This window comes from Acomys minous, assembly GCF_964271855.1.
Source record: "Acomys minous genome assembly, chromosome: 13".
NCBI lineage: Eukaryota > Metazoa > Chordata > Mammalia > Rodentia > Muridae > Acomys > Acomys minous.
Genome location: NC_140495.1, coordinates 5,671,775 through 5,699,568, shown reverse-complemented (window position 1 = coordinate 5,699,568; position 27,794 = coordinate 5,671,775). Strand labels below are relative to the sequence as shown.

General features: G+C 48.6%; 1 protein-coding gene across 2 annotated transcripts in view; it reads left to right on the top strand.

Moving 5' to 3' along the window:
* Positions 1 to 27,794, top strand: part of ITGA9 (integrin subunit alpha 9) — a 316,744-nt gene that overhangs the window by 50,935 nt on the left and 238,015 nt on the right. For both annotated transcript variants that reach the window (XM_084754233.1, XM_084754234.1), the window contains exons 8-14: positions 1,273 to 1,341; positions 5,784 to 5,921; positions 8,674 to 8,779; positions 9,922 to 10,016; positions 18,477 to 18,567; positions 19,290 to 19,335; positions 26,372 to 26,526. In XM_084754233.1, the coding sequence (XP_084610359.1) occupies positions 1,273 to 1,341; positions 5,784 to 5,921; positions 8,674 to 8,779; positions 9,922 to 10,016; positions 18,477 to 18,567; positions 19,290 to 19,335; positions 26,372 to 26,526 (700 nt within the window). The remainder of the gene's footprint in view (positions 1 to 1,272; positions 1,342 to 5,783; positions 5,922 to 8,673; positions 8,780 to 9,921; positions 10,017 to 18,476; positions 18,568 to 19,289; positions 19,336 to 26,371; positions 26,527 to 27,794) is intronic.

The window sequence follows — 27,794 nt, the reverse complement described above, 5'->3', positions numbered from 1 at the left end:
AGAGGCGGTTGGGGATTGTGCAGTTGAACTCAAATAACTTTTGTCAAGTACTGTCTGAGTCACATGACTTCCTCTACACAGTGGGAGTGAAAGCCCCAATAGTGATAGAGCTGTCTGGGGAGGAAGTGGGGCCACCAGACTCCTTCATCGTGACCTTTATGATTGGGGTCATATTCATTCCTTGTTGTGAGAACACCAAGAGCTTCCCCCCAACATGCTGTTCCTCAGCCCAGGAGGACGCCCTCCGCCCTGGTTCTCATTAACTCATTGTTGCATAATATGTAAGCAGAGGGGCTGGAGAGACGCCTCACTGACTAAGAACACTCGCCACCCTTATGGAGGACTAGAGTCCGGTTCCCAGCACCCACGTCAAGCTGCTCACAGCCGCCTGTAACTCCAGCTCCAGGAGATCTGATGCCCTCTTCTGGACTCCCCACAAACCACATACATGTCACATGCACGCGCGCGCGCACACACACACACACACACACACACACACACACACACACACACACATACACGGAGAGAGAGAAGAGCACTTGTTGCTGATGCAGAGAACCAGAGTTCAGTCCCCAGCACCCCCTGGGGGCTCGCAGCTATCTGTAACTCTAGCTCCAGGGGGTCCAGTGCCTTCTTATGACCTCTGTGCACACCAGGTGTGCATGTGGTACACATTGACGCACGCAGGCAAAACACATATACTTAAAATAAAACCAATAAATCTCTTTAAAAAACAAAACAAAACAGATACATACATAGAGCTAGGGGCCCTGAAAAAAAAATAAAAAGAGATTGGTTTAGTGTTTAGTTGCTTATTTCCCCAAACTAAGCCCATGTTTATCCACACAGATTCCACCATTCTAAATACTATGTAGAATCATTTTGGGAAGCTTCTCTCCAGTGCTCACCTGCACCTCCTGTCTTAGGTTGTGACATCCACGACAGCTGTAACTCCCAGGGTGGAAAGAGTTAAATTAAAGAGACCACTTGCCTGTCTCCAGAGAGTTGAGTCGCTTAGCTCTAATTGGGAAGTCTTTCCCTGTCCATGCATGGCCTCATCCGCTGTGCATGGCTCAGGAGCTGTGGGGAATCATTTCCATGCCGGGATTGCAGGACACTTTCTTTTCAGGGTTGCTCAGAGTTCTGTTTGCACCTTTGTTATCATTAATCAGTGTACACACACCCATGTGAGATGGCAGGCAGACGCCGAGGAGTATCTTTCATCCTGACTAGAATTTTTTCTTTTTTTTTCTTTTTTTTTAACTTCCACAGGTTTATGTATTTAGAGCTGACCGAAGATCGGGGACCTTAATAAAGATTTTTCAGGCATCAGGAAAAAAGGTGAGTCTTGGTGTGGTTCATGAGGGAGTCTGTTCCCTTCAGCGTGTGTAGAGTGTGAGGGTCCATGCTCCTTGAGGAGACGTGCAGCAGATGAGTTTGTACATAGCTAAGTTACAGGTTTGTTTTAAAAGGTGTCATGGTCTGGGCGCTGGCATCCAAATGAAGCATGCTGTCCCTCTAACTTCCCCTCCCTCCACGTTTGTCTCTCTCTAGCTGTCTCAAGCATGTAACCCACAAAGATCAGGTACTGTCAAGGGCAGGCACATAAGTGCTTTTTTTGGTGTCTTCTTAGAACATTGAGAAACAGATAATCACAAAGCCATTTTCTGAAGGCCGCCTTGGAAGAGGGTTATCTACCTGTGACACCCTACCTGCTCAGCTCCCTCCCTGGTCCCCGAAAGGTCCCACGGTAACCCTGAGATTAAGCCTGGTGATTCGGCCACAGCCTTTTCCTGGGCTCCCCATCCTGCCTGGGTTCAAGTGGCTTATATCAGCGGTGTTTAGCAGTGGGGGTAAAGGTGAGGCCAGGAGGATTGTGGGATCATCTGGAGGCTGCTGGACACCTCAGTGGGCTCGGGGACAAAGCTCAGGGATGCATGGAACGTGGGCAGGAGGTGCCAGGAGGCTTTGCCCACAGTGTCCCTGACACAGAGGGAAACAGTAAGTGTTCCTTCCTGGCCCACTTCCCCTGGCTCCTGCTTCATTCCTGCCCTGCCTGGATCTTGCTACACATCAGCCTGGAAGTGCTCCATGTTGCTCCATCAATGAACGATATTTGGAGTTCCAAAAACCTCACATACATGTAGTTGTTATTCTTTTCCTATGGTTGCGATTTTAACAACCTTGATATGTACACTTAGCATGTAGTGATCATGAACCTTTGCATGAAAACAAATGTGCCTACAAACTTGGCCTTGCTTTTAGCTCTGGGAAGTGTGCTGGCATGTGTTATTTTAACATTTCCCAAACCCCAAAATGTCAGGATCAGAAAGTAACCGTGAAAAATTTGCAAAACAAGTTTTCTAAGCAACCCTAAAGTTAGAAAAGAAATAGCCACAGACTATTTGTGATATATAAAAAAAAGAGACACCCCTCCCCAAAAATGTAGGGTGTGACTCTCATATCACAAAAGAATGGTTGTGTCCACTGTGGACAATGTGCCTACACTAGGCAGCGTGAGCATCCTTTTAGATGGTTGCAGAGCTGGACCCTGCCCCCCACACTGCTTTCTGAGTGTCCTATTATCATCCTGGTCTGGTTTGGAGAGTGGCTTCCAACTGTGTCTCAGGGAGTCAGGTTTGGCAGATGATTGGAGGGTGGACACTGTGAGGGGAAATCCTGCAGCCATTGAGACCCCTTGTCTAGGCTGCCTGAGGAGTCAATGCACAGAGCTCTAGTTATGTCTGCACAGCCCCATTACGATAGGATAATTCAAGTTCTTCCATACAGAGACTGCGGGGTTGAGGTACTTTACCCCAGCACCTTCCCATCCTTGTGTGTGTGTGTGTGTGTGTGTGTGTGTGTATGCACATGTATGTGCATGCTGGGGAGCATGCATGTGTATGTGCATGTATGTCTCCTCAGGCACTCTCTGTCTTATTTTTGAGAGAGGCCCTCAGTTAGGCTGGCTGCACAGTGAGTGTGAGTGCCAGGGATCCACCGTCTCTGCTCCCTCAGCCCCAGGGTTATGGATGCTCCAGCTCAGGTACTCATGCTTGCACAGCAGGTACTTTACTTCCTGAGCCATCTCCCAGGACTCCATCCTTTTCCTTTCTTTAGGGCTCCTCTCTGTAAAACCTTTGCCCTGCTCTGGAGTCACGCCAACATCATCTCTACCGCACGGCCCTGTGGCTTTCACTGTCCTCTCTCGGCATCTCCAGCTGCCCTTTTGTCACTGTCATCCATCCAACCAGGATATAGGCCTTTCCCTTCTGTCCTAACCCTGACACCTTCTGCTTCTTGTTAGAGGAGATTCTCAGCTCTCTGACTTCTCCATTATCTCCCAGGGAGAGGACATGACCCCTGAGCTTCCAAAGGATGCCTGTAACTTTGCCCTTTTGTCCAGGGCTACAAAGACAACGGAAGGCTCCAACTTAGAAAGCCACCCACTTGCTTCTGCTTTTGTTTGGCTCCACTTTGGTTCAAATTGTCTGATATTCTGGCTCACTGTCAATAAGAAAGAAAATTAACAAAAAATAAATCAGAAAAAAACGGTCTTCTGTTTTTTTGAGTTGATACTTTACGAACAGTAAACACAAGAGTCATTGCTGAGTTTGTGGTTCAAATGTGAATACAGACACACTCCAGGCTGCTGAGGATCTCCTGTTAGGGAGCTCTCGTTCTAAAAATGTATTCCAAAGTATTATCTACTTACCTCAGTGGATAAAGTTTGTCTGCATTTAAAACCTGAAGGATTTTTGATTGAGCACCCATGAAGACAGGAAGCTGAATAGCCCCTTGGGATTAAGCCAGTCATCCCCTGGGGCTCAGCCCAGGAGAACAGCTGCTGGCTTTGCTTTGGTGGCCTTGCCTGGGTTTCGGAGCAGCATTCCCAAGTCCTCCAGGGCCAGTGTTAACTCAGGGAGTAAACTGGGGCACACTCGCCTCTCTTAAACTCCCCAAAGTCTGCTGCCACCAAGTCTCACAAGCAAGAGAAAATTCCAGACCCTTATATGTGAAGCATTTATTTAAACACAGTAGTACATTCTCTCTCTCTCCCTCTCTCTCTCTCTCTCTCTCTCTCTCTCTCTCTCTCTCTCTCTTGTTAGAAGAGCTTTCAGACCTGCAGCCCTTTAGGGAGTGCACAGCTTGCACACTTTTGTTTGACATGCATGGTACTTACTTATTTACTTATTCATCACAGCATTGGATATTAGCCTAGGACCTTTCTAGGCAAAGCTCTCTTACCACTGCCCTATATCCTTAGCTCTTTAGTAACTTTTACTTAAAAGATTTATTGTTTTATAATTGTAAACTATGTGTACATGTGTGTGTGTACGTGTGTATGTGTGTGTGTGCATGCATATAAGTGCAGGTACCCATGTAAGCTAGTGACATCATACCCCCCACCCCCTGGGAGCTAGAAGTATAGGCAATTGTAAGTTGCTAAATGTGGGTGCAGGGACCAGAACTCAGGACCTCTGCAGAACAGTGTACACTCCGGACCACTGAGCCATCTCTCCAGTGGTATTTTACTTTTGAGGAAGGGTCTTGCTACGTTTTCTAGGCTGCCTTGAACTTGAGGCTGCTCTTTCCTCAACCTTCTGAGTAGTTGAGGGTTACAGCCCTGGGCCACCAATCCCAGAGCAATTAGACTAAGAAAGAAATGACCACCTTGTCAGCATTTGGAACAGGTAGTTAAAGTCAAACTTTCGATCTTCTCATGGCAATGGAAAAAGCTGGTGTGCCGGGAGCAGCATCCTGGTGATGTTCGCCACAGCTGGGTGCAGCTGCTTCTTCAGCTGGGCCTGGGGGCTCCGCGCTGCTGCAGTCTCCACCACTCCACCACTCACAGCCACAACTTGTAGACGCTGACAGCTCAGACACCACTTACCTCCCGGAAGCACTTGAGCTGCTCATTTTTTATTTTACTGGTTTTATCCAGGCAAGAGCCCCGATCTTTGACTTTTGTGTTTGAGACCGTGGATCTGAAATAACAGATACTGGGGCTAGGACATGGCTCCCGTTGGTAGACTCTTGTTGCACAAGTGTGAGGCCCTGAGTGTGGTCCTTGGATCCTCAGAATGCACGTGAAAAAGCCGGGAGTGGTAACGTCAGCACTGAGGAAGAGGAGATGTGCACATGTACATGCACAAGTGTGTACGTGCACACATATGTATCTGCACTCACATGAACAGGCACACACATGAACATGCACACTACACCATAACACACACACACACACACACACACACACACACACAAACACAGGAATAATGTAACAGGTACTGATTACACTCAGATTTAAAAGATCCAGTACTAGCTGTTCCCCCATGTATCCAACAGTCATATGAGTTACATGTTCTTCTGTCATGTCAGCCTGTGCCCTGGTTCCTACTCTGTGTAAGGCCAGGGAGGATATGTGCCCCATCTCATATTTTCCTGCCTGTTTGTGTTATGAGATTTCATTCTCCTACTTACTTTGCCTTGTCAAATGTGTGGTATGTGGAGCACGAATATAAACATAGTGTCTCAATCTCTGGGGACGGGCCCGTTCGCCTGCCCCTGAGAAGGTTTTAGGAGAGGGGGCCTGGGAGCTGGTTAGCTTTGGTCTCCTATTGACTGGGAGGTCTGTGGGACTTGGGTATGTCACTCGATGCCCAGCCGACACAGCTTCTGAGGGACTCGGGACACATGCTCCCTAAGCTAGAGGGCTAATGAGGTGAGGGCCTTGGCCTGTAAGGACAGACTCTGAACACTGTCGTGACTGGACTTGGTTGCAGATGGGCTCTTACTTCGGCTCCTCCTTGTGCGCAGTTGACCTGAACATGGACGGCCTCTCTGACCTGCTCGTGGGGGCCCCTATGTTTACTGAGATCAGAGATGAGGGGCAGGTCACAGTCTACCTCAACAGCGGAAATGTGAGTACAATGTGGAACAATGAGGAAGCGGGTATTGGGGAGGGACATTTGTACAGCCATGGGGGTGAGCACACACTGGATCCCACTGTGGATCCCATGGAACTAAAGCACTCACTAGGCCATGCTATCCAGAGGCGATGAAGACCAGAGTCCAGCTCAGAAAGGCTTAATGGCCCATCACTGGACAATTGTGTACATTGTGACACTTCCAAGTGTGGGACCCGGAGACTCTCAATGACTGTCGGGTGCTGTTTGTGGCTTTTCCTGCTTCCTATGCGTGAGATCAGTGGGATATACACATGGTAGTAAAATGTCTCTGTTTTTATAAACCAAGGCTCAGAAAGGTTAACTCACTTGTCTCAAATCTCACAGCTAAAAAGTAATGAGGCAGCTGGCCGTGGTGGTGCACACCTGTTATCACAGCACTCTGGGAGGCAGAGGCAGGTAGCTCTCTGTGAGTTCGAGGCCAGCCTGGTCTACAAAGCAAGTTCAGGACAGCCAGGGCTACACAGAGAAACCCTGTCTCAAAAAACAAGACAGAACAACAACAACAAAATTAATGAGGCTGGACTTTGAGCCTCAGCAAGCTGACTTCATCTGGAGGCTACCCCACCTCTCTGAGAGTTTGTATGCATCTTTCTGGAGACACAGAGGATAGGATGTCTGAAAGGCATCTTTAGGAAGGAGTAGAAATTGAGTGAAAAGGTCAGTTGAACTGAGCCTGAGCTCCCAACAGAAAGATGTGCATGTGGGTTGAGGGGTGAGGTAGCGGGACCCTTACCTAGTTCAGCATAGAGTACAAGATAAAGTGGCCGAGTGCTGCAAGCACAATGTCCCTTACCCTGAAGAACCATTAAGGGAAGAGACAGGTACAAAGCCCCACCCCCACACCCCACCCCACAGCTGGTGGCGAAGCAGGAGACCAAAGAGAAAGCAGAATGCGAGTGTTCAACCATACACACCCCCACCCCCCATCTAACGCAGCTCACTGCCACATGGCTACACTGCACACCACGGTCTTATTTCTGTTGAGCCATAGCTCACCTGGCTAGTGATTATACGGCGCTATGAGGGGAGTGGAGACAGTGGTGGACTAGGAAGGCCTGAGCTCCAGCTAAACTTTGCCAAGCCTTCCACGCAAAGGATGGACAAGAAGCTTGAAATTGATCTCCCATTTCCTCCTCTACAAAACAGGAAGTGCCGTATGGTCTAAACAAGATAGCTGCACAGTACATGGGTGCCTATGCATAGAAAGACTTGGGATTTTTCCCACCACATTAACAGGAAGAATTACAGAGCTGGCCATCTGTGTCCTACTGAGCACGGTTAACTTTTCCTTGCTGTCGTTCCCTAGATGATGCAGTGTAAATCCTAATTTCATATCATTTGCATTGTATTAGGCTTTGTGAGATCTAGTCATGGGTTAAGGCTAGGGGAGGGCATCCGGAGCTTCTCTGCAAACACTGCACTATTTTATATAAGGGATTTGGGTGTCTAAAGTTTTAGTGTGCTAGGGGTCTTGACACCAATACTCCCAGACACCAAGGGACAACCCTTTTGTGTTTTGAGATAGGGGTCTCAGTGATTCAATCAGTCAAAATCATCACATCTTTATGTGTTTTTGTTTGTCTACAAACTGCAAATTCTGTTTATAGTAGTAGAAAATTTAGTCACCACAAAAGACAGGCCCTGGTTCGGTGGACTGTGGGGGTGTATGGTAGGTCCAAAATGCCTCCATGCCAGGAAAGGGTTAAAGATTCTCGCTCCTGCAGGTGCCAGGTGTTCTAACATCCTGGCATTTGTATGTCAGTGATTCATGGGGCCAGGGGCATTCTTGGACAGCCCCTGCTGCCAGATATACCACTGCACCCTCCCCCGAGGGGCACTGGGCACCAAACTGGGAGTCTCTGACCCAAAATCTAAGGCCCACCTTACCCCTCACCTCTCCTCCAGCAACCAGAGTTAGAAATTTGAGGAAGGTTCAAGGACAGCCCCGAGGAAAAGGCAGGAGACTTCGTAATCTCAAGTTGACATCCTGGGTTGGGAGGCTGAGGAGAGCAAAGACAGGTTTCAGCGAGGCGCTGGACAGGATGTGGATGCGCAGTAGCCCTTCCTCCTAGAGACCATCTCTTCCTGAACTTGTCCTGGGACCTTTGGTCCTGGACCATCACATACATTTGTTTTAGACAAATACAGTCAGCTCACCTGGCCTGAGAGGAGGCCTTCAGAGACTGCCTCCTTATGACAGAAAAAAAAAAAAGTCAGGTAGGGAATTACAGAAGGGAGCAAAGACGACAGTCTCTCGCTGTGTTGCACCTTAAAGCAGTGTTGGAGCGGATGTTGTGGTAAGCGCCTTTAATCTGAGCGTTCGAAAGGCAGACACAGCAGGCTCTCTGAGTTTGAAGCCAGCCTGATCTACACAAAGACTGGCCAGAGCTACACAGTGAGACATTGCCTCAAAGACAACAAAAGCTAACTTTGGGGAAAGAGTTAGGCTACGAAGAAAGACACCGTGGCGACAAGGAGAGGGCAGGCGTGCCTGTCTGAATTTGGTCAGGTGGGGTTCAGTCAGTCAACTGGTCTACCTGCTATTACATTTCTTCTAAAATGTATCTCAGGCTATTTTCAGACTCTCTCACTGAATAGGAGAAGGGCCTCATTTTGCTGTGAGGAAAGATGTTTGGGTTCTTGTGGTCCTGCCCAGCTGTTTCCTGTCCATGGTTGTATCCTAAGAGTCTGTCCTGTTTCCCAGGGACTCCTTGAGGAGCAGTTGACCCTGACCGGAGATGGCGCCTATAACGCACACTTTGGGGAGAGCATTGCCAGCCTGGGGGATCTTGACGATGATGGGTTCCCAGGTGAGTGGGGCCTCTCTGGGGTGCAGGGGTCTCTCCAGTGCAGCAGCTTGCCATGCTCGAACTCCATCCCGTAGTTGTGACTGGCTCCTAGATTTCCCATTTTTACCCAGAAGGCATAGCAGCTCCCTTGCAGAGAGAGGACCAGGCAGCAGAACATCACGCTTCTGCGGAATCCATCCTCATCGGCACCGTGCTCTGCACTGCGTGCTTGCAGCGGCCTCCGGGGCTGGCCCGTGGGCTTCTATCCATCTCAGAATGTTTGACTCTGCATCTGGGATGCTCTGTTGTGTTATTGGGGGACGTGAATAAGGAAAGAATTAGATAATTTCTTCCCCAGTAACGTCAGGCAGGCTGAGTATGTGCGGGTACCCAGGGTCCATTTCTTCTTGGACCATGGACCCCACCCCCCACCCCAGCCCACCCCCAGCCTTTTGGCTTCTCTCTGTGGTCTCTTTAGTACCATTTCTCCTCACTGTGTGTGGAGTATACAGACAGTAGGAGGCACTTCTGCAGGGCAGGGATGTGGCTCCTGCTGAGGCCAGATACCCATCAATACTTCGCATCAGTGGCCCCAGATGGCTTCATTCATTGAGAGAACTGTCACCGTGAGGTCATGGGAAGATGTACCCCTCACACTTGATCTCACATTAACAGACATATGGCTTATTAGAAGCCAGGGGAGGAGAGGAAGGAAGATTCAGGCTTCGTTCCAGGAGCTGTCATTTGTGAGACTAACGATGGTGTGTGCATAATGGGTGCCACTTTATCCATTTCCCTTACCTAAAATAAAGTTGACTTTCCCGCTGGCACAGTAACCACTGTCTGGAGAACGCTGACAGACAGCGCTTAGGATGGGTCATCTTCGTCTGGGACTCTTTTAAGTGTCCTTTCCTCGGAGGAGGAGGAGGAGGAGGAGGAGGAGGAGGAGGAGGAGGAGAGAGCCTTCCTTGGGAGTAAACTCTCCCAGCCTTCATCACAGCCCACTCCGCTAGTGCTAGGAGACCGCTTGCCTGGTTTAATGCTTTAATAATGAACGGTGGAGCAGTTGCAAAGTCAGGGAGTTCAAGACTTGGTGCTTGGAATGGAGAAAGCCACACTGACTTACCCCGCATGGCTTTTCTAACTAGCTGTCTCCCCCTCAGATGTGGCTGTCGGTGCACCTAAGGAGGATGACTTCGCTGGCGCAGTCTATATCTATCATGGTGATGCCAATGGGATTGTCCCCCACTACTCAATGGTAAGTGGTGGGAGGAGCCATGATGTGTGTGTGTGTGTGTGTGTGTGTGTGTGTGTGTGTGTGTGTGTGTGTGAGACACGGAGGCTCCACCATGCACCATGCTGCGGGAATGTGGATAAAACACTTGGGCTTCCTCTCATAATTTTTATTAATGAAGCTGTTAATTAATACTGTTCATTAAATCCTTAAAAAAATCGCTATAGACTCCCAAATTTACCCACATTCAAGGATGCATCCTGCGTCCATAAAAGAACATCTGGTACATCTGACACAGAGAAGAACATCTGATAACAAAATATCAGATATGTTGTTATTTTTAATTGTATGTATATGTGGGGGGGGGGCGGTGCACATGAGTGCAGCGCCTTCAGAGGTCAGAAGAGGGTGCTAGATTCTCCAGAACTGGAGTTACAGGTCGTTATAAGTAGATGCAGGTGCTCGGAACTGAACCTCGGTCTGCTGCAACTCTTAACTGCTGATCTCTCTCTCTCTCTCTCCAGCCCCAATATCAAAATTCTCATATAAGATTAGAGCTATTTATTTAAAACTATTTCTTTTTAACCTTTCTTTATTTTACTGTGTATATGTGTGGTTGTGATGTATACACTCTTACATATGTGGAGGTCAGAGGACCCCATTAGGAGACAGTTTTGTTTCACCAACGGGAGTCCCAGACATTGAACTCAGGGTAGTCAGGCTTCGCGGCAAGCACCTTTGCCTGCTGAGCCACTTCCTGATACCTACAGCTTCTCCACGCAACTTCCTCTTTTTGTTGACATCTTTATCAAACCACCTGTGTACTATGCCAGTGATATGACATTTCTTTTTAATATTTCGCTGGTTTTTAGACAGAGTTATGTGTAGCTCAGGCTGGTCTCAAACTTACTAGGCAGTCGACGATGTCCTTCAACTTCTGATTCTCCCACCTTGATTGCCCTCCCCAAGTGCTGGGATCACTGTGTGTCACAGTACTCCATTTTACATGGTGCTAGGAATATGAGCCAGGACCTCGCTTACGCTAGGCAAGCAGTCTGCCAGCTGAGCCGCATCCCCAGACCTCTGCGGTATGTTTTAAAGTGTGATCCAGGGATACAGAGATCCACAGGAGGCCTGGAAGTCAGGCTTGGCATCGAAAACTAGAGCTAATCAAAGCTCCGGTTTCACATCCCGGCCCTGGGAACGTGGAAGTGGCAAGTTCTTTATTTTTGCCTTATAAGCATAGTGCTCACTCAATCTTGCTGATGGTATCAAGCCCAGCCCATGGGAAAAAAGGAAGTCAGGCTGTGGACAGAAGCACGGTCAGGATATTTGTGGGTGTGTGTAGAATGGCTTGTGTCTTTTCTCCCAGTGGGTCAGTGACAGAAAAGAACGCACGCCATTCTCAGCACCCCCATAAACCATGCACGGTGTCTCCTGTCTGCAATCCCAGCACTCAGGAGGTGGAAGCAGGGAGATCAGAAGTGTAAGACCGTCCTCAGCTAGTTTGAGGCTAGTCTGGGCTATAACACCCTTCACTTGTAAACCAGAAATAAAACAAAAAAACTTCTCAGTCGGCAAATGTTTGCAATTGAACACTTCTGTTCACACCTGGACATATAGATTTGACCTTTCATGGCTGAACTCTCTCCAGCCCAAGGTTTGTATTTTTTTAAATTTAACTTTCTATTGATTCTTTGTGAATTTCACATCATGCACCTCGATCCCATGTACCTCCTTGCCCCTTCATATCTGCCCTCCACCCTTTAAAACTCTTGTGCAGAAGCTGTAGTGTGTCCCACAGTACACCATTTTGTCCACACATCTTTACTTGCAAATGTTCGTTGCAATGAGTCATTGGTCTGGTTCGAGGCCTCTGGCTTCGGCTACACCATCAATACTGGACCTCACGGGGACTCCTCTCAGACACCCTGTTGTTGCCCTGTGTCATGGAGATCCTGCAGCTTTGGATCTGCAAGCCCAGTCCTGTCACATGCTCTAGCAGTTCATAGTTAGGGTAGATGGGGGCCAACTGAAAGCCCTGGACCTGGGCTTGGGTGGTATCCGAGCAGCTCTCCTGCCCTCAAGACCAGCTCACTAGCAAGCCCAGAACCAGGTCCAGCTTTACTGTACTTCCTGGGTGAGGTGCATGGCCAGCTCTCCCTCTCTCCAGCTCTCATGCCTTCAGAGATGGCTCAGTGGTGGTTAGTCCCCACCACCAGAGCTAACTCTACTGTGGTGCCCAGGTGAGGGGCAGGGCCTGCTCTCCCCAGTGCTACAGCCAGCTAGGGGTGGGGCTAGCTCTCCTGCTCTTATGACTCCAGGGCCAGCTCTCCCCCCTGCCACGTATGGAGAGGGGCAAAACGGTTAGGGAGGGCATCTCTCTCTCTTGACCACATGAATGCATGGCAGACAAATGGCAGGGCCAGCTCTACTGTGCTTCCTGGGCAATGTGCCAGGCCTGCTCTCTTGAATGCTGTAGCTGGCAAGGGGCAGGGCCAGCTTTCCCACCTTAGGGGCCAGCTCTCTCATGATGCCTAGGTGAAGTGTGGGGTCAGCTCTGGACAGACTTGAGACATCAGCATGTCTGCCTGGCCTTTGGTGATAAAAGAGCTCCGCTGCTTCAGAGCCATGGCCCTCAATGGCAGCACGGGCCAGCACCTGTCCATGGCCTTAGGTGGTATCACCAGCTGCTCCTCACTCCCCTCGAGTCTCCAGGCCTGCCTCTCTTCACTGTGCACACATCCTTCTGTTTCTCTTTCTCTTCCATGTCTCACCACTTTCTTGTTTCTCTTGGGGGCGCCCAGGACCTCTGGGTGTCTGGGGTTGGCTCAGGAGTGCTGTGCACCACCCGTGCAGAGTGGCACTGATCAGGGGTCATCTCAGTCTTGTTCTGCTTGCCCAGGCCATGTGAGACAAAGTTTGTATTTTAAGAGACATGTGTAAATAAGATTACAATGTCTTTCCCTTTCATTATTTGTGTGTGTGTATACATGTGTGAATGTGTGTGTGTGTATGAGTGTGTAGTATGTGTGTTTGGAGTATGTGCACATGTGTGGAACACACAGAGGCCAGAGGAAGGTGTCATGAGTCCCTGCTCTGTCATCATCTGCCTCATCCCCTTGAGACAACTGCAGCTAGTTTGGTGTCCATCGAGGCCCAGCAATCTTCCTGTCCACATCTCCACCCAGGCTCACATGGCACGCCTGGCTTTCTATGTGGCCCCCAAGAATTTAAAGTTGGGTCCTCATGGTCTTCAGTAACTGAGCGTAGCCCAGGAGTCACAGTGTCCACAGTTATAACTGTCCTTGCAGCAAATGTGAGCTAGAAGTTGAGGCTCGCTGCTTCTGGGCGGGAGGCTCTCTCTCTGCCCCTTCTGCCTAGTCAGTGCTTGACCCCGACTAAGAAAGATGCTTCTGGAGGTGTTTGGCGAGGAGGAAGAACTATTTCAGAGAGCCTGTCATTTCTTTACTGAGTCCTCATGACAGCTCTTTGAGATGGGTGCACTTATTAGCCATTGGCTTTTGGATGAGCCCCACAGAGGGTATTGAATTTTCCCCAAGTAGCCACCTTTCTCAACTGCAGTTTAGAAAAAGGCCTGAATGAGGAAGTTCCATGGGAAAACTTAGATATGGGGACTTGTGTTGTCTCGAAGTACACATACTTGACAGGGTGCATCCATCCAACACAGACTGCTCCCTTGTCATCAGATACAAGTAACCATGGAAACAGTAAACTTTAAGCGATTCAGCCAACTTCATTAGAAGGTTGAAACCCAGAGTGGGGTCTGTATGGTTTGGGTCAGGGATGCTGTGTCTCCCGTGATGAGTTGAAAGTCATCTAAGGAACCCATCCTCAGGCGGGGGGTGGGGTGGGTGGGGTGAGGGTCATTCTGCACACATCCTCCTGGAAGCTTGTGCCTAGACCTCGGAAGCTAATCACACAGAGGGCCACCTGCAGGAACCCCTGCCTCCCCTCTGGCATGGCTTTCCAGTGTTTTGTTTGGTTGCTGGGCGGAATCCTTGCAGAAGTCTGCAGTGCACATTTGTGGTTAGTGTGGAGCCTCTAGTAGGAAGCTGTGATCGGCAGCTGGAAATGGCGCCTTTGTCAGCACACACCCTTGCCCTGCTCGGCTTACACAGAGAGAAATGGTTGAGGGCTCTTTAAATAAAAGGGTGGCGAGAGAAGGAGAAGGAGAGAAACGGCTATGACTATACTTTCCTAAGCTTGCTAATATGTATATGATAAGGCCAATGATTTAAAAGAGAAAAACAATCCATTAACGACAGGTTCTTCCAGGCCTGGGGTCCTGGACAGAGCAGGCATTGTGTGCGCGAGCTGGAGGAAGAAATCAGAAACGAATCTAGACAACAGGATCGCTTTTCTTTGGCCCCAGCTAGTATTATTTCTGCTGGAGAAATTGTGAGATCAGAGCCTGGATGCCTCCCACGTTACTCTTTAACTCATGCCGCCTCCTCGAGGTTACCATGAAAAGTGTTGATTTTAAGATCCTTAGATGCCTTTCTCAATCTCAGAGCCCCCTGGGCATGTCGTGGCGGCCCCTGTGATCTTTCCCTTGCCCTAACAGACGCTGCGTATAAACCTGGTCGAGCGGAGGTTTCCCACAGTTCCTGGTTTCCATTTAGAGTTATTAGCACCGCGCAGACTTATCTTCCTGGCTTTATAGCATAATGGCCTGCAGATGTCAGTGGATAACTTAAGCCTGCATCACCACCCCCCAAATGGACCACCCCTCACTCTCCCCCAAGTCCCAGCCACAGTGTGCCCAAGAATGAAAACCCATAGCAAGCTCCTTCTGATGTTCTTGGCTTCCAGAACTGAGATGTGCAGCTTCAAAGTGTGTGCCTTTCACTCAGACACACACACACACACCCATTTGTTTAGACAGAGCCATGTGGGATGTGTGGCTGAGCCTGTTAACAAGCAGTGTTTCTACAGCGCTGCCTACAGGGCTCTGAGCTGCCCTTTGATGCTCACACATTTCCTGTCGGATGCCTCTTAGATCATCTCTGGGACAGGTCCTTGTAGTTATCAGCTGCTAAGGGCGGGGGACATCCTATTTCCAGCAGTAGAGCCTGTGAACACTCCCCCTGGCTCCAACAGGGCTTCCCCACAGTATGACTCAGTGAAGGCAAGTATGAAAAAACGAAAGGCAGTGTGAGCCCCTGGATGTCCGTGACCGTGGTTCTGTTGTCGCCTTCACTACACTACATGGAGATAAAGTGTGTCTCTTGTCGTCCACGAAGAGCCTGTGGGTTGTAGTTTTAGGTGTTAACTTGACACAAACCTAGAGTCATCTCCTGGAAGGAGGGAACCTCACCTGAAGAACTGCCTCCAGTAGACTGGCCTATAGGTATGTCCCTGTGTCATTTTCTAAGTTGCTAGTTAATGTAGGAAGGTTCAGCCCACTGTAGGCGGTGCCATCCCCTCATAGGTGGGCCTGGTCTGTATAAAGGCTCAGCCCACTGTGAATGGTGCCATCCCCTCATAAGTGGGCCTGGTCTGTATGAAGGCTGAGCCCATTGTGGTCAGTGCCATCTTCTCATAGGTGGGCCTGGTCTGTATAAAGGCTCAGCCCACTGTGGGCAGTGCCATCCCCTCATAGGTGGGCCTGGTCTGTATAAAGGCTCAACCCACTCTGGGCAGTGCCGTCCCCTCATAGGTGGGCCTGCTCTATATAAAGGCTCAGCCCACTGTGAATGGTTCCATCCCCTCATAAGTGGGCCTGGTCTGTATAAAGGCTGAGCCCACTGTGGGCAGTGCCATCCCCTCATAGGTGGGCCTGGTCTGTATAAAGGCTCAACCCACTCTTGGTGGTGCCGTCCCCTCATAGGTGGGCCTGGTCTGTATGAGGAAAGCAAGCTGAACAAGCCAGAGGGAGCAAGTAGGTAAGCAGTGGTCCTCCAAGGTCTCTGCTTCAAGTTTCTGCCTTGAGTTCCTGCATTGATTTCCCTTGATAGTCGACCAAAATCTGTAAATGGAAATAAAGGCTTTCCTCCCCAGCTTGCTTTTTGGACAGTGTATTTTATCACAGCAGCAAAGAGCTAACTAGGACAATGTAGATGGAAGAAAGTGGGAACAGATCAGATCTCAGGAAATCAGACTCTCGGGCTCAAGAAGTTTAGTGTCTTTGAAGGGAACTGTGCTGCGCAAACGTGGATGGATGGCTTTGGTGGGGTGAGGACTGTCTGTGTGACAAGTAGTGTTTCATTAAAAGTATCTTATTATTTTATTTTTATTTATTATTATTATTATTTTATTTATTTATTTTGTTGTTGGGTTTTTTTTTTTGTTTTTTTTTTTTTTGTTTTTTTTTTTTTTTTTGAGACAGAGTTTCTCTGTGTAGCCTTGGCTGTCCTGGACCTGCTTTATAAACCAGGCTAGCCTTGAACTCACAGCGATCCACCTGCCTCTGCCTTCCGAGTGCTGGGATTAAAGTCATGTACACTCCCGGCTATTATTTTTGTTTTTAATTATGTGCATTTGTGTGTGTGTGTGTGTGTGTGTATGTGTGTGTGTGTGTGTGTGTGTAGGGCATGTGCAGTGCGTGTAGAGGCGGACGAGGCAGAAGAGGGTGTTGAATCACCTGGAACTGCAGTTACAGAACCTCTGTAAAAGCAGTGCGCTCTAACCGTTGGACGTTTCTCCAGCCCTGTAATTTTTTTTTAACGTGTACATGCACGTGGGCACGTGTGTATGAAGCTAGAACACAATTAAGGTGTCATTCTCGGCAACACTGTCCACAGCCTTTGTCTCAGGGTCTCTCTGTAGTTCACTGATTAAGGAGGACCAAGTCAGCCAGTGAGCCTCCGAGGTGCCCCTGTCCCTGGTTCCCCAGCACTGGGGTTGCACATCCATCATACCTGGCTTTTTATGTGGCTGCTGGAGCCAAATCTCAGGTTCCTGTGTTCTCAAGTCAAGCGCTTCACCAGGTGCCCCAGACCTAACAAGTAGTCTTGAACTCGGCTTTCTGTAGTGGCGATGTTAATGGTGTGTACAATGTGACAGAGTAGTGGAGTTGGGAGTGTGACACTCGGGTTGAGGCAGGCCTTTAAGGAGAAATGGCTGGTCCCCCTCCCCATCCCAACCCCTGCCCCCCTACCCCATCCCACCCCCTACCCCCACCCCCACCCCCACCCCCCAGGCTTTATAGGAGGCTCGGCGCCATGCAGTTATAGATTTACTAGGTCGAACTGCTGCGTAATTCCTATGAAGCTCACTACAGACCTCCCAGTTGGCTGGCCGGAGGGGAAGTTTCCACATGGCTGTCTCTCCAGCTGGATATGTTAGTGACCTGTCCTTCGTAGGGGAGGCAAGCGAAATAGTCAGTGCTAAGCTAACAGGAGGAAGGGATGCTCCCAGCGGTCCAGCCTGCAAACAGAGAAGTGAAGGGCGAGGGAGATGGCTCCGTCAGTGAAACACTTGCCTGCAGGCGCAGGGCCCTGAGGTTGGCCCCCAGGACCCATGCTTAAAAGGAAATTAAAAATAAAAAGCTAGAGGGGAGGGCATGCGATTGTCATTCCAGAGCGAAGGGAGCAGAGACTGTGGGGTCTCTGGGCTTGTTGGCCAGCCAGACTAGACTACTTGGTAAGTCCCGTACCACTGAGAAACCCTGCCTTAAAAAAACCAAAAACCAAACCAAACCAAACCAAAAATGGTAGGCAGCATGTGAGGATCAACACAAGGTTGTCCCTTAACCTCCACACGTGGGGGTACACACACACACACACACACACACACACACACACACACACACACACGGAAAAGAATCTAGCCTTTAATTATCTTGTATGTATCAAAACCCTACAATGAGCCAGTGAGATGGTCCAGCGAGTACAGGCCTTTGCTGCCAACCCTGACATCCTAAGGCTACTTCCCAGGTTCCATGTGGTGGAAGGACAGAACTTGTCAGTTTGTCTTCTTCCCTCAGCATGTGTACTGTGACCTAAGCAACCCAGACACACAAATAAATAAATGTTTTAAAAAACAGTTTTTTAAAAATAAAGTTTTAATAGACATTTTATTTTATTTTTTTAAAGATTCATTTATTTATTATTATGTATAGTGTTCTGCCTGCATGTACACCTGCACACCAGAAGAGGGCATCAGATCACATTACAGATGGTTGTGAGGCACCATGTGGTTGCTGGGAATTGAACTCAGGACCTCTGGAAGAGCAGGCAGAGCTCCTAACCTCTGAGCCATCTCTCAAGCCCAATAGACATTTTATTGGCACCAAACTCAGGCAAATCTTTACGTGATGACACCTTGCGGAGGAGGCAAGCAATAGCAAGGAAGTGTGTGATCTTCACGTGCCTACTGCAGACCTCTGGCCACGTTCTCCCAACACAGCTTCTTTTCTTTTGACAACTTCAGACCCAGTGCCCTGGACTGAGCTAGATCCCAGCAGCCCTAGGTCCCACCTGCCCTCCTGCGATTTCACTTTTCTATCGTCTGTTGCAGAGACTGTCTGGGAGGCAGATAAACCCAAGCCTGCGGATGTTTGGGCAGTCCATATCGGGAGGCATTGACATGGATGGAAATGGCTATCCCGGTAAGTGGTTTTTCTCCAAACCATGCCAGAAAAATGAAGATATGTGTGTGAGATAAGATAGGTCAGGGGCTTAGTTAGCGGGTGTTATTGTCACAGTGGAACGGGAGCGTTTGCCTGGTGGCTGGCTTTTAACTGCTTCAGCTAAGATTAAAAAAAAAAAAACAACACAAAACTCCTTTATACAAAATCTTGCCAAGAAAACCCAAATTCTTGGCAAAAGATCTGTTTTTAAATCACTAAAAAGTTATCAACCGAACAGAGATTACAATTAATTTATACACACCAACAAAATAATATCTTCTTAGATAATTATTGATATGTATATATAATAGTATGTGCCAAAACTACAGAACAATATACACAAACAAGATGAAATTAATTTTGATGAAGTATGGACCAATTTAGCCAACATTTTATCATTTTAGTGAATAACTGATATAAAAGTTATTAATGAGTTAATTTTTAAAAATCAGGTCTTCAAAATCTGCTCTGTACTTTACATACCCAACTCCTTTTCCGGGCCTCAGCCGCCACACGTGGTTGGCTGCCACTTAGGACAATGTGGCTGCAATTCTTCTGAAGTCATTACGCAGGCAGACAGCAGCAGTAGGAAGGCTCCCTGACCACAAGGCTGGGTGGGCCTCTGTCACTGTGGCGCTGTGCCACAGGGCAGCTGGGGCTGGTTTCCACGAGGTTCTGAGTCTGTGACTTCTTGTCCTCAGATGTCACCATCGGTGCCTTCCTGTCTGACAGCGTGGTTCTCCTCAGGTGAGATGCTCCTGGGGCCATGTTCTCCATGGGTGACAGATGGGTCTTTATTGGGGAGGCCTGGGGTGCGCGACCCCATCACTTGGCTATTTCCTTTGGCCTATTCTCTGCAGGCTGAAGGAATGCTGTCTGAATTCTCTCAGTCACATTATTCTTCAGAGTTCTAGAGTGTAGGCCTTGACTAGGGAGCTGAGAGCTTTCTGGAACATCTTGGCAGGGTTTGGGGTTACCCAAGGCCTAATCCAGGGGCTGTTTGCCTGTGTCATGACTACCCCCTCTGTTGATGTGCTACATAAACATTACTGTTTCCTGTAAGCACGGGCCATCCAAAGGCCTGAGAACCTGATCCAGCCTAGGTTTTTAATCTTTATAACCAGTATCTTCACTTCAGTTAATGCTCAACCTCAGGGACCAGGAGCCTCCTGTCCACTCACTGGCGGCAGCAGAGGGGAGGAACGTTTGCTTAGGCTCAGTGCTTACTGAACCATCTCTCCTTAGGCACCATCTTCAAGTATTTCTGTCTGTGTGAGTCAGAGGAAACAGAGTTGCACTTTGGAGTGGGAGCCAACAGCTTTGTTAATAACTCGGTTGGCAGAATGTTCTAAAATAAAACTGCTTCAGTCTCACAGCTGGAAGGGATCCCAGAGGCAGAGTAGTCCTACACCACAGACGCTTTGCATTTTAGCCTTGCCTTCTCCGAGCCTCCCCAGAGGGACACGGTCTCCTCTTGAATGAGGGTACCCCACAGGAAAAGGCTGAGTAGTTTTGAGGGAACCAGCTGGCCCCTAGACAGCTCTAAACTTTGACTTGTTAGAAGTGGGAGAGTAACCTTGAAGTTGAGTGTGCCCCAGGTGGGGGGTGGGGGGGGGAGGTGGCTGGAATTCAAGCCCAGCCTCTACCCTTCCTGGGCAAGCCTCTTGACCCCTCTGTTCTAGAATTTTCCTCTATGAAAGACAATGACAGGAATACTCCCTAGAAGCTGTGGGTTGATACTTGTCAATATGAGGCCCAGCCTGGTGTAAGGACTAGCAAGACTTACTTAGATACAGTTAAACGTGACTTTCTAAAATTCCATTTCCTGGTCTCATATCATCTACACCAAAGCCCTGCAAGCGTCGAAGATAGCAATGTAGTCCCCAGATACTAAAGCCAAACCTCCGTGGCTCCTTGAACTTATCCCGCACGTGGTGACTGGGGTTCCACTCTCCTCCTCCCTTTTCTCTGGGATGGATGGCAGCTTTCCTCTTGGAAGAGGCCACCATGGAGGCCTGTGAGTAGGGGTATCCCTACAGGGGTACCACGTGAGGCATGTACTCCCCTCACAAGGATCTGGCAGCTCAGTGTAGCTCTCAGGGTCCCTCTTAGGTGAACCATGTCCCCTGGCTTCTTAGAGTGGCAGAAAGCTGTCTTGATACCCAGAGCACCTATTTCTTTGTCTTTTAAGCTTTGTCATTTTTTAGTTAAAATAAATTTTCTTTCACACAATATATTCTAAGCACAGTCTCCTCTCTTTTCATCTCCTGGTAGATCTTCCCCACCTCCCCCTCCCTCCACCCACAAGCCTCTTTCCCTCCCTCTCTTTAGAAAACAAACAGGGAAATTAAAACAATAATAGCAAAGTAAAACAAACAAACAAAAAAAACATCACACAGTATTTTAAAAAACACAAAAAACACACAAAACCCATAAAACCCCACAAAACTCCAAACCATAATAGATAAGCAAAAGATTTTTTTAAAAAAATACGCAAACAAAGCATTATGAGACAAATAAATAAATAAATAAATAAAATCTATGAAGATACTATTGAGTTGATTTTGTGTTGGGCATGAGGCCTGACCTTAAGTGTGGTTTATATATTAATGGAGCCTCCATCAGAGAAAACTAACTTTTCTTTCGCGAGGAGTTGCCAATTGGAGACAGCCTCTGGGTTAGAGGTGGGGGAATCTCTTTCACGTCCCCTCTCCATGCTGGGACCTCATCTTTCTTCCCCTATGAGCTCCAAACCCAATGGAGTTTCTCTTTATCTCTCTGCTCACGGGTGTAAACGTTAAGTAAGTGAGGTGCCTTCACCATGGACGGGAGACCCCAGACCACGGCATGGGGTGAAGCTCTAGGGAGAACGCACATGGGTGAGGTAAGGTGGAGCCTCGCACCTGGGCGAAGAGGCTTAAGAAGACATTGGAGGAGTAATGAGCCCTCGTGAGCTCTGGAGGAGCCCAAGGCCACCACAGGAGCCCCCCTCTCCGCCCCCGCTCTCTCAGCTTATGTGCATTGCCCTGTTGAGCTAAAACTCTGTGTGCATTAGATGCTAGAGACTGGGCAGGGACCACAACACACTTAGCCCTGGGTCGTTGCTTCTATCCAGTGAGTCACACACAAGTCGATGATGACATAGCTAACGAACACCTTCCCTACACCAGGCGTGGACATTTTAAGCTCTGTGCTTTGCTATAGGCATGCATTCAGAATGTGATTCCATCACGGCTGAGTATAATGGCATGTGCTCATACAAGCTAGGGCAGCAATGACATCACTTTTCTTTCTTGGATTATAATTTGTGTACAGTAAAATGTACCAGTTCGAACATACGGCTTAATGAGTTTTGACTGGGGCACACAGCCATGCAAACTACCCCACCAAGACAAAGTACATTCCTGCCACCCTGAAGGTTTTCTTATGCTTTTAAAATTTATTATTCTTGCATTGATGACATCCTTATGGAATGGATTCTGTCCTGGATTCTGTCCTTCTACCTTTATGTGGGTTCTGAGGATCAAACTCAAGTCTCCAGGCTTGTGTGACAAGCACTTTGTCCACTAGCAGTCTCACCAGCCCCATGATCTAATTGCATCTTTCTCTCAGGAGGCATCTACTGTTATTCCAGGATTCCATATAAGCGGAATCACACCATATGTGTTCTAATTTCTGAATTCTTTCACTCAGCTCAATGTGTCTGAGGCCCATCCATGCCTTGCACTCACAGTGTGAATTGATTTCCAGTCCTCTAGGCCACTCTAGGGTGTGTGTATTGTTGTTAACCTGCTTTATGGGTAAAGAGCTGGGAGACTGGTGGTGGTCAGCTTGACACACTTGGGAGGAGGTGGCCTCAGTGGAAGACTTCTTTCCATCCCATTGGTTTGTGAGACGTTTTTTTGATGGTCAGTTGATACAGGAGGCCCCAGCCCACAGTGGGCAGTGTCATCCCTAGGCAGGTAGGCCTGGTCATGTATGTATGCATATATGCATATATACATACATATTTCTATATTTCTATATATGTATGTATATATACATATATACATAAGCATACGTTGTAAGCTGAAATAAACCCCTTCCTCCTCATGTTGCTTTTGGTCATAGTGTTTATCACAGCAACAGGAAAGCAAAGCTTTTTAAAAATTCCAGATGGTAGCTGGGTGTGGTGGTGCATGCCTGTAATCCCAGCACTCAGGGAGGCAAAGGCAGGCAGATCTCTGTGAATTCAAGACCAGCTTCGTTTACAAAGTGAGTTTAGGACAGCCAAGGCTACACCCTGTCTCAAAACAAAACAAAACAAAACAAAACAAAAAAACCAAACCAACCAAACAAACAAAAACCAAAAAGCAGGTAATTGGAGTGCTTTCCAGTGGCAGAGAGATCAGATCTTGGCATTGTTCTTCCAGGTAAATGATAAAAGTGGCTCAGTACATGCTGGTGTTCTAGCTCTCCTGGCAGGAAGAGGCAGGTGAAGGCTGGTGACAAAACCAGCCCTGGGCCTCCCTCTATCCAAGAGGCTCATCTGTGTGCACACAGTTGAAGACGCCCAGTCATGTTCTCTTTTAGCTGCAGCTCAAAGCTTCCCCAAATCCCAAGGTGCATCGGTCAGCGCCTTCATACGGGGAGCACAGCAGCTACCTGAGGCATGCACGTTCCTCTTCACATGTCTCACCCCAATCAGAAGAAACTCGAAATCTAAGGTCACTGCCTCTGAGCCATCTGTGGAGCCAAGCTTCAGGAAAGGCAGCCAAGACCCTCAGTCTCCCAGCCTCCTCCATTCCCCTAAACCACAGCTGGTGGCTTCCGCTACACCACCGCCCAAAGCTGCATCAGCCAATACAATTACCTTTGGAACCGGCTCCGCCAGGACACGCCCACCTGGTCTTTTCTGCCCTGACCATGTTGCCCTGCTTTGTTGTTTCTCAGTGCAGCCTTGGCTGTTCTGGGCTCTCTTTGTAGACTAGGCTGGCCTTGAACTCAAAGCAATCCACCTGCCTCTGCCTCCCTGAGTGCTGGGGATTAAAGGCACTTCTGGCTCTGTCTTCTGGTGCCTGTGGATGCTGTTATCTCAGGGGGCTGGTGGGTGGCAGGTTGGCTCCACCCTAGGAGCGTGAACAGGCTCCAGCTCCGCCCTCAGGAAGTTTGCTCAGGAGGCCAGGTCCTGTGTGCCAGAGATAGGAGCCTGGTGCTAGGCCACCGGGTGGCAAAGGGAGTGACCAGAGAAGCTTATGAATGGTTGCTTTCCTCACCCAAAAACAATACTTAACGTGGAAACAGACAAACAAAAACCGAGGGAACTGCTGTAACAGACGTGGAAAGAGAAGGCCCCAGGAGGGCCTCGGCTGACCCTTTCAGAGGAGTCTGCTTTCCAAACTCAGGGCTCTGTCTACACTGCTCCTTCTGTCTCCTGCTTACCTCACCCCGTTCAGCTGAGCTCTCTGGGAGAACGCCCTGTCTCCCTTTTGACTGATAAATGGATGGACTGGGCCTTTCATCTTCCTTTTCATAGTCAGCAGCTCAGGGGGTTGCCAGGGGGTTTTTGCAGGGAAAAGCCTATCTCTCTCTCTCTCTCTCTCTCTCTCTCTCTCTCTCTCTCTCTCTCTCTCTCTCTCTCTGAATCTCTCTCTGGAGCTTTGGATACTTTATCTCTGTATCTGTGCTCCTGCCCTTCCAACTCCTTGCCTGCAGATGGCCTTCAGACTCAGAGAGAGAGACAGACAGACAGACAGACAGAGACAGAGAGAGAGAAAGAGAGAGAAAGACAGACACAGAGAGAGAAAGACAGACAGACAGAGAAAGACAGATACACGGAGAGAGAGAAAGACACACACACACACACACACACACACAGAGAGAGAGAGAGAGAGAGAGAGAGAGAGAGAGAGAGAGAGAGAGAGTACTAGGGGGGCTTCCCACGAAGAGACCAGCTATGAGGAGATCAGCGGGCTTTTATGCAATCCTCAGCATCTTTCTTGCCTACATTTTTTTTATTGCTATAACAAAATGACTGAAAAAACAAAACAAAACAAACCTAACAAGCTAAGGAAGGAATAGTTTATTTTGACTCACAGTTTGAGGGTACAGTCCATCGGGAAATCATGGTGGCGAGAACGGGAGGCAGCTGGTCACAAGGCATCCACAGCCCGGAAGCTGAGAGAGCCAAATGCTGGTGTTAAGCTCGCTTTCTCCTTCCTTTTCAGTCAGACACTGCCAGCCAATGGGATGATACTTCCCATCCAGGGTGGGTCTTCCCGCCTCACCTAACCTGACCTAGAAACTCTGTCACGTGTTTCTATGGTGATTCCAGATTACACCCCGCCCCCCAGGTGACAAAGTCCATCATGACATCACTGGGACACTGACTAGGGTGAAATGATCTACTTTCTGAGTTAGTCTAGCATCTTCGGGATGAACCAGAAGAAAGTGGACACACCAGGATGCTGACTTCTTTCAGGCATCATTGTTACCTGATTTTCGTTTGCCCTATAGCCAGATTTGCTCAGAGTAACCCCAGTTCACAGCCTTGTCACAGCTGCACTTCTGTTGACGCTCCTGTCTCTGGAGTAGTAGCAGCAGCAGCAGCAGCAGCAGGGTCCCCTCGTGCCATCTGTCATGTGTCTTCCCATTGCATTATGCACCCAGGTTTTCCTCGAATGTTCTCCTGTCTGAGGTTGGTTGGTCATCTGTCCCATCTGTCCTGGCACACACACACACACACACACACACACACACACACACACACACACACACACCGCCACATGTGAGGGCATTGCTCCCATGCTACTTCAGCAAAAGCACGAAGGCCAGGGCTCCTGAGAGGGAAAAGGTGAGGCCTGGAGGGGAAAAGGTCAAGCCACAGCTTAGGTGACACCTCGCTGAGCAGATGTTTACCATGGGAAAGAGATGTCTGCTTCTGTCTAAGCTTTTGTCTTGATGCTCCAGGGGAGTCCAGGGATGCTGTCCACCCATCAGGCACTGGGGCAGGTGGTCCTATCAGGGAGAGGACTGTGTTTATTGGATTTCATTTTGTCCTGAGGCCAGACAGGTTGATTCCTTTAAGTGTTTTGCTAGTACCAGCTGGGACTCCATTAATCAATTTGCTTTAGAACATACTCAATGAATTGATAGACATAAATGAAAGAGGATATTTGACCAACTGGATGAGAGAGAACTCTGCCAAGTTCTAACTTGCGCAGACAATGGAGGAGAACCATTCAGTTTGTATGTGGTGTTCTCTGTCTCACTGTCTCTCTCTCCCCTCTCCTCCTCTTGGCTTATTAATGTAAGTATTCACTCTGTGACCCCAGCTGGCCTAGAACTCTGAGGAATCCTTTGACTCCATTACTGGGATTCTGGGATTCCAGGAGTAGGCGATCACACCCGGCTTTTCCTCTAGCTCCCGACCCCCAACTTACGTTGTAGAGTCTTCTTGTCGGTGCACTCGTGTCTCCCCAATGGGATGGAAAGCGGAACTTCTTGGGTGAAATTTTAAATAATCACCCAGCATCTGGTGGTTGATTTATGGCTTCAGCCAGCTGTGTCTCGTTAACAACTAACTTGCCTTTGTTACTGGGAAGCAAACCATTAGTATTTTAGGGAATGTGCTACTTTTAAAACCAGAAACAAGTACTTACAGAGCACACTGGCCTTTCTCTCTTGGGGCGTCCCGTTCTTTAATTAAACGCTGGCTGAAGGCCCAGGATCTATTCTGCCTGTATACTTCGTGTTTGAAAACTGCTACTCAACACAGGTTCCCCTCCCCCTCCTTGTCCTGCAGGGCCAGACCGGTCATCACTGTGGATGTCTCCATCTTCCTCCCAGCCTCCATCAACATCACAGCCCCTCAGTGTCATGATGGACAGCAGCCTGTGAACTGCCTGAATGTCACTGTGTGCTTCCGGTTCCATGGCAGGCATGTGCCCGACGAAATCGGTAATGAGTCACAGTGCCAGGGCTCAGGGTACCCAGCTTAGTTGGTGCCAAGTTACAAGATGTGTGGGATGTTCCAAGTTCCTTCCCACTTTCTTTCCCAGTGGGCTTTGCAGGCAGGGGGCCAGTGGGCTGGACACTCTTTTTCTCTGGGGCTCCTCTTTTCACGTTCCTTCTCATTTGCATATTTCAAAGTTCACATACCCTCCAGCTAGGACAGATAACACTCATCCTTGCCCCCAAATATATGAGGACCAGACTGGAACTCACTGGGTGGGGCAGAGTGTGGGATGGTGAGATGGAGTGCATGAGCCTTGTCCATAATGGACACTCTGTGCACTTAAACAGAATCTACACACACAACACACACACACACACACACACACACACACACACACAAACACACACACCATGCAGCCTCAACAAGGTACCAGGTCCACACACCTGACCTTGAGAATCAGGATGTGAAGGTTTCCAAGGCTCTCAGAGAGTTCCGGAAAAGCTCATACTCAACATTCTTACACAATCCAGGGATGGCGCTGTTCACATGGGGCTGGGCCCTCCCAAATCAGCCGTCAATCAAGAGCACTTTCTATCAGACATGACTACAGGGCAAACTGATCTGGACCTTGCCTCAGCTGAGACTCCCTCTGATGACTCTAGGCTGTGCCATTGGAGAGCTGCCGCAATTTCCTTGTGAGCTACCTGTGTGCAATTTAAGTGTGAAAAGCACAACTCTGGAGTTCATATGTATGCACATCCTCCCAACCTGCAAAAGCACAGTCACATGTGCAGTTCCCTCAGCTGGACTTTAAACATTCTGTTTCATACAACAACACACTATTCTCCCACTATGTATCTCATTGGCAAATTATTTTGATCAACTGGATCAAACAAACTCTACAATTAAACCTTATATTTACATATAAAGATTTCTTTCTTATAAAGAGAGCTTAGAAATTGCCACATTGAACATAGCCATACAATAAACATGGGAGGGCGGATTCACCCTTTCTGGGGCCACAGTCAAGCACCAGCTTTTCACAGACCACTAGGAAGAAATCCATGGGGGTCTGAGCTTGACCGTGGCCCTTAAAGCAGTAAACGCTTATGGAAAAGGCAGCTATCAGATGATGTGCAGACAATGTGGAGACACTTGACTGGTGGTCAGTGGTGGATGAGTTAGCCCCTGTGTATCCTCTTCAGGTCACTTCCTTAGCTCATGTCACATGGTTCATTGAATACAAATGTCCCTTTGTTCTCTGAGGCTC